The sequence below is a fragment of the Cervus elaphus genome, chromosome X, assembly GCF_910594005.1.
Source record: "Cervus elaphus chromosome X, mCerEla1.1, whole genome shotgun sequence".
NCBI lineage: Eukaryota > Metazoa > Chordata > Mammalia > Artiodactyla > Cervidae > Cervus > Cervus elaphus.
In genome coordinates, this window is record NC_057848.1 from 28,314,756 (window position 1) to 28,322,146 (window position 7,391).

The 7,391-nt window shown below is 39.5% G+C and overlaps 1 protein-coding gene across 1 annotated transcript; it reads left to right on the forward strand.

Annotated features, from left to right (window-relative positions):
* Positions 1–1,509: 1,509 nt before the first annotated feature.
* Positions 1,510–6,924, forward strand: LOC122689698 (heat shock transcription factor, Y-linked-like). The gene is made up of 2 exons (XM_043896344.1): positions 1,510–2,131; positions 6,238–6,924. Exons 1-2 carry the CDS (start codon positions 1,619–1,621, stop codon positions 6,922–6,924), a joined length of 1,200 nt encoding a protein of 399 aa, XP_043752279.1. The 5' UTR covers positions 1,510–1,618.
* Positions 6,925–7,391: the final 467 nt, after the last annotated feature.

The window sequence follows — 7,391 nt, forward strand, 5'->3', positions numbered from 1 at the left end:
AGAATAGTGGAAAATGAGCTAGATTAAGGGAGAGCTTTTCAACAACAGGATTAGAATTATTCAGCCAGAAAATTATTAAGTAATACTGGGCTTCCCAAACAGTTCATTTAGGAACTTGGGGGCAAGCAAAGAGTTCGTTCAACTAAATAAAGTTGCTTAAAATTACACACACACACACACACACACACACACACACAGAGTGTGTGTGTGTGTGTGTATGTGTGTGAGTATAAAAAATAGTACAATGGCTTATAATTCCTGTTAGGTATAACAACAATGGAAAAAATTAAAACCCAAAAGTAGAATGATTCAAAAGCCTACTTTGTTATTGAATATATGTAAAGTGGAAATACTTCAAAATGTGTTTTCTTGGCCGCATCTAAAATATGAGGACTTTTTATATCACTCCCCTCTTTCCTTTTAATGAATATCTACCAATTTTCAAATGTTTGTCCAGGTTTAATGACAAAAATAGACAGATACTGTTTGCATAACAGAAAATATTGATACCAAGCTTCGATCTCAGGATTATTTCCAACTCCAAGCTTCATTTAAACAGGAAATAATCAATGTTGTTGACTCAAACACTCCAAGAGCTGGGGAACCTGAAACAGAAATCGAACCTGCAACTGAGATTTTCTGTCACATTTATGATCAACCTTTAAGTCCAACACTTTATTTCCTTTCTTATTCTGAGCAGTCTCTTCTTTAGGTTGAAAAGTATGAAAAAAGAGAGAGAGACATAGGGGATTGTAGATCTGCTCATGTTCCAAGAGTAATTTTAATCAGAGAAGTTAGAAAAGGCAGAAACAAAAGAAAATAATCAAGCAATATAAAATAATAAGGATTTAGCCATTAAGCAAAGTCAAGGATCTTTATTTCCTCCTCAAGGGCCATAGATAATATTCTGAGCAATATCCTGTGAGCAGTTTTAGAGATGCTAAAGCCCCAACCAGACTGAAATTTAAGTACATAGGCCACAGAGTAGATGGAACTAGCTGGTCAATGATGTTGTCTCCTAATATCCTCAGTAAGAGGCCATCCCTGAAAGCATTTGGGGAGTGTGGGTCTTTTAATCACCAGCTGCTAGGACGCCTTGCTTGGTCCTACAATAAACACTATGCTTGCTTTCACTGCAACACACAGTCAGTTGATTGACTTTATTGCACAGAAGCGAGCAGACCCAAGTATGGTTTGGTAACAGTACTGAATAATAAGGATGTGTGTATAGAAGGGTGATAAATCGCTTTTTTTTCAGGAACCAAGTAGATTTGTTGATGTGATTTTTCTGTGTAAAAATTCTTTAGGAATGAGATTTTGCAGGTTTCATATTTTTAGTTACTATTTATGTAAGCAGCCTGTATTTAAGTTGATACAGAAGTAGACACTGATTGAACATTACCCTTCAATTGCTAGGAGACCAGTGACTTTGTGATGTCACAGTTACCCTTCAATTGCCAGGAGACCAGTGACTTTGTGATGTCACAGCTTTTTGACTTTGAGAACCACTGTGATGGTCTAGAGAATTCATCTCTGTAGGCCAGCCAGGCAGCATTTGAAGTTGCAGTGTGTAAAATCAGACAAATGAGAAAAGTATCTGAAGAAAGATTTCTTTGAGATGGCACATATTTCTTCAGAAATTCAAGATGTGCCTCCTAAAGACGAATCAACTGGTTCAGAAACCTCCATTAGATCTCCTTTGTGTGATTACACACTTACTGAGGACTCAGTTTTGAGATCTATGATCGAAGAAGCAGCTTTTCAGGCTTTGTTTGAGGAAGTTGTGATAAAAATGCCACGTTACACATTTTCTGTCTCTGAAACAGATGGATTGAACAATTTTCTTTCACTCAATTTTCCTCAAAAACTTTGGAAGATAGTTGAAAGTGATCAGTTTAAATCTATTTGGTGGGATGAGAGTGGCACTTCTATAGTGATCAATGAAGAAGTCTTTAAGAAAGAAGTCTTAGAAAGAAAGGCCCCTTTCAGAATATTTGAAACTGATAGCATGAAAAGTTTAGTTCGACAGCTTAACCTTTATGGGTTTAGAAAAAAGCAACAAACTTTTCAAAGATCTGCTTCACTAGCTGACTTTCTGGAAGAAGAAAACAATGTCTCTGTTTTGAGCAAGGTATTCCAAACTTTTCACTTATTATTGGCAATATGTAAGATTAAATCATTTGACCTAGAAAACATGTTCACATATGTAGCTAAAACTGAATTTAAAATTGAGATAACAAACTGTTGAAAAGTTTTATTTTTTGAAGTTGAGAACAGCTAGAGGTTAAAATATTTGATATTTAACAAACATTACTAGCAACTTGAAACCAGATACAAGTCCTGAAGCTAATTAAAGTGGGATTTACTATATATGTTTACAATATATTTTTACTTGGTATTTACTGTATATGTTTACAACATATTTTTACTTGAGGATCATAATTGCTTCTAACATGTAAGGTATTTTTTTATAGTGCCTATGCTTTTGATTTCTCCTTCATATTTGAATGAGATCCTTACTGGATATAATAATCTGGGTTGTAAAATTTTCTCTTCCATCACTTTAAGTATGCCCTGCCATTCCCTTCTGGCCTGAAGAGGTTATATTGAAAGATCAGCTGCTATCCTTATGGGAATCTCCTTGTCTCTTATTTGTTGTTTTTCCCTTGCTGCTTTTAATATTTCTATTTCTGTTTGATCTTCGTTAATTTGCTTAATATGTGTCTTGGGGTGTTTGCCTTGGGTTTATCATATTTGGGACTTTCTGGGTTTCTTGGACTTGGGTGGCTATTTCCTTCCCCATTTTAGGGAAGTTTTCAACTATTATCTCCTCAAGTATTTTCTCATGGCCTTTATTTTTGTCTTCTTCTTCTGGTAGTCCTATGATTCAAATGTTGGGGTGTTTAACATTGTTCCAGAGGTCTCTGAGGTTGATTTTATTTCTTTTAATTCTTTTTGTCTTTTTCCTCTCTGCTTCATTTATTTCTACAGTTCTATCTTTTACCTCACTTATCCTATTTTCTGCCTCCATTATTCTACTGTTGGTGCCCTCCAGAGTGTTTTTGATATCATTTATTGCATTATTCATTATTGATTGACTCTTTCTTATGTCTTCTAGGTCCGTGTTAAACATTTCTTGCATCTTCTCAATCCTTGTCTCCAGGCTGTTTATCTGTAACTCCGTTTTGTTTTCAAGATTTTGGATCATTTTTACTATCAGTATTCTGAATTGAATTCTTTATCAGGTAGACTCCCTGTCTCCTCTTCTTTTGTTTGGTTTGTTGGGCATTTATCATGTTCCTTTACCTGCTGATTATTTCTCTGCCTTTTCGTCTTGTTTAGATTGCTATGTTTGGGGTGGCCTTTCTGTATTCTGGCACTTTATGGTTCCTCTTTATTGTGGCTGTTTCTCACTGTGGGTGGGTTTGGCCAGGTGGGCTTGTCAAGGTTTCCTGGTTAGGGAGGCTTGTGTTGGTGTTCTAATGGGTGGAGCTGGAGTTCTTCTCTCTGGAGTGCAATGAAGTGTCCAGCAGTGAATTTTGAGATGTCTATGGGTTTGGTGTGACTTTGGGCAGTCTATATATTGAAGCTCAGGGCGATGTTCCTGCGTTGCTGGTATGTCTCGCTCTGGAACTTGTTGGCTCTTGGGTGGTGCTTGGTTTCAGTGTAGGTATGGAGGCTTTTGGATGAGCTTTTATCGATTTATGTTCCCTGGAGTCAGGAGTTCTTTGGTGTTCTCAGGTTTTGGACTTATGCCTCTTCCCTCTGGTTTTCAGTTTTATTCTTACAGTAGCCTCAAGACTTCTCCAACTATACAGCACTGATGATAAAACATCTAGGTTAATGATGAAGAGCTTCTCCACAGTGAGGGGCACCCAGAGAGGTTCACAGAGTGACATGGAGAAGGGAAGAGGGAAATAGAGGTGACCAGGAGAAGAAGAGGGGGACTCAAAAGGGGAGAGAGAAAGCTATCCAGTAATCAATTCTCTATGTACTCTCCACAGTCTGGGCACCTCAGAGAGGTTCACAGTTATACAGCAAAGAGAAGAGGGAGGAAGGAGACAGAGGTGACCAGGAAGAGAAAAGGGGGAGCCAAAAGGAGAGAGACAAATCCGGCCAGTAATCAGTTCCCTAAGTGTTCTCCACAGCCTGGAACACACAAAAAGATTCACATAGTTAGGTAGAGATGAGAAGGGGGAGGGAGGAGATAGAGGCGACCTGGTGGAGAAAAAGGAGAGTCAAAAGGGGAAGAGCACAATCAAGGCTGTAACCACACTCCCAAGTTAAAATGGGTACTGAAGATTGGGTTCTTAAAGGTACAAAATTGATAATAAATACCAAAAAGCAAAGATTAAAAATCTAGAGTAGAGGTTAGACTCTCAAAGATGCAATATTAAACAAAAAAAAAAAAACAATGTCACAAAAATTATAAAAAAAAATATATATATGAAGTTTGCTTTAAAAATAGGGTCTTTTTTGCAAGGTAATAGTAGGTTATAAAAATGAAAATTAAAGGAGTAATAGAGGACTTTAATAACTTAAAAATAATAAAAGTAAAAATATATCTAGGAATTTCTCTGGAGCTGTTGCAGGCAGTGTGGGGTCAGTTCAGTTTCAGATAGCTCCTTGATCTGACTTATACTTCTCAAGATCAGTAGGCCCTTTCCAATGTAGTCGGTGCTAACTACAGGGTTTTAATCTGTTGCACCTGTCACTTCCAGAGCGGTTCCCTCTGTTTATTTTAGTTTCTTCTATTTGCTGGTGTCTTCAGTGTCTAATTTCCACCCTGACACAAGGGGGCAAAAGTGGTCACTATTTAGGCTCACTTGTTCAGTCGTGCTGTGAGGAGGGAGGAACACTCTAAAGAAATATCACTGGCATGGGAAATGCTCGAAGACTCGGCCGCACTGGGTTTGCCCCAGCTCAGGGTGCGTGCACTTTCCCAGTTTATACTTCTCAGGATCTATGTTGCTTCTGCTAGTGCACTGTCTGAAGCGGGCCCTGGGTTGCGTGCACTTGCCAGGTCTAAGCCGCTCAGGTAAGGTTCTCGGGTACTCCACAAAGGCGTGGACTCGGTTGGGCCTGTGTTTTGTGCCCTTCCCAGGTCCCAGCAGCTCAGGCGACCAGGTGCTTGTAGTAGTCTCCCCAGGTGGGGAGTGTATCTTATCATCTCCCCGGTCCCAGCCACTTGGTTTCCTGGGTGGCAGCGGACGTGCCTGTCTCAGGTGTGCCGTGCGTCTCTTCTTGGGAGCTGATCTCTGGCTGTGACCCTCCCGGCGGATGTCAACCATCCAGAATCCCAAGAAGTCTTGGTTAGCAACTGGGTGCCTGCTTGCAGTTTGGTAGAGGATGCCTCCCCGGGCCTGATATTGCCCCTTTCCGGCTCTAACTGCCCCTGCTTGCCTCCCCGTCTCCAGGGGTGATGGGATGGTCTGCAGCCGGCTAGCTCTCCTCTGGTATTTGCTCAGTCCTTTGTTCTGTGTGTGGGCCCCGCCGTGCCTTAGGTTAGGGCTTTCATGGGATAGTTCTCTCTGACTCTCTCTCTCTCTCTCTGGCTATCCCACAGTTGTGGTTGCTATCTGATGTTAGTTCCCTCAGATTGCCTTAGGGAGTTCAGGCCCTGTCCTTACCCTAAGCAATGAAGCCTGCACCTCCCTGTTCAGCCCACACTTGCTGGTGGCAGATGCGAGCACTGGGAGTTGCCTTTAGGCATGTCATCTGTGGGTTTTATTTATTTATTTATTTTTCTCCTAGTTATGTAGCCCTCTGAGATTCCAACACTCTCCACAGACCCACTGGTGAGAGTGTTTCCTAATGTTTGGAAACTTCTCCTCTTTTAAGACTCCCTTCCTGGGACAGATCTCCATCCCTACGTCTTTTGTGTCTCTTTTTATCTTTTATATTTTGTCCTACCTCCTTTCAAAGACAATGGGCTGCCATTCTGGGGGCTTGATGTCTTCTGCCAGCATTCAGAAGTTGTTTTGTGGAATTTGCTCAGCTTTCAAATGTTCTTTCAAAGAATTTGTGGGGGAAAAAGCGGTCTCCCCGTCTTATTCTTCTGCCATCTTCAGAACGCCTCTCTCTAACATGTGAGATGTTAAAACTACTAATGGAGGTATTTTATTTGATGCTATTTCATTTGTATCATTAAAAGAATAAATGCTTATAGTTTAGTTTTGCTTGTCAGTTTTACCTTGGTTTATAAAGAAACTAAATAATTTTCTCCTTTGATTTTAGTTACGGATCTATCATAATCCAAATTTCAAAAGAGGCTATCCCCAACTTTTAGTAAGAATGAAAAGAAGAGTTGGGATTAAAAATGTCTCTCCAATATCTTCATTAGTTCGAGATTACAAGAAGAAGCATGTTAAAGCACGGGGCTACATACATGATCGTAACTCTAATTTTCTTCCTGAAACTAGCGGGGAGAGTGCATTTTCAGCCTCGACAAGTTTAAGTGTGCCTTTCATACAAAAGCCTTATACCAGGCAGACAGTCGCTAATAGAAGTGCCCTATCTCCGTGTGATTTTCCTTCCCCATCATCAATATTAGTTAGACAAACAGAACAGATTGTGATAGATCAACCTGCTGTTTTAAATCAGTTGAGCATTTTAAATTGGCACTCACATAGCAGCTACACTCAAGCAAATGGCTGCATTGAGAACTTTGCTACTACAATTACTTCTGCTTCTCCGAACCACATCGTATTTCCATTACAGAGCAGTTATTTTGGACTGATGGTGGAGCCTTCTAAATTTCCAGTTAGGTACAATGATATGTCAGCCCATGACAGTCCTTTTCCTAACCTGCAACAGAGGGGCAACTCATGGTCCCCAGTGCCAAGGATCCGTGATACATCTGCCTCCTCTCTTTCAAGGTCAACTCATCAAGAATCTTCATTATATGAAAACCATCCTAATTAAAACTGATCTATCAAATATGTGTCAGATTATGCAGCATAAAAAAGATTAAAATTTATGGTGGGCGATGTCAACAAATTCCTACAGTTCTCATATTTGAACAATAAAGTTACATGTTCATCTTCATAGTTTCATTTTCTATTTTGAAACGAGTAAAATGAGGCCTTATTTCAATGTCTGGCTATATTGATATGTTGTTTTATAAACTCTTTAGTTCAAGGAAACATTCTTTATGCATCCTAGGTAAATGACAGCTAATCAATTGTTTGTAAGCAAGAAAATGAGAACAAAGGGAAAAGAGGTAAAGAATGTAAAAGTGATTTCTGAAATCATCCCTGCTGAAATGAATGGGTGTCTAGATTATGATGGTATGGGATAAGGAAGGGATACAAATAAAATTTAAAAATGCAAATACACAGTCCATACCTTAGAGCATTCTCAGTTACATCATATTCTATGAGTTACTGGAT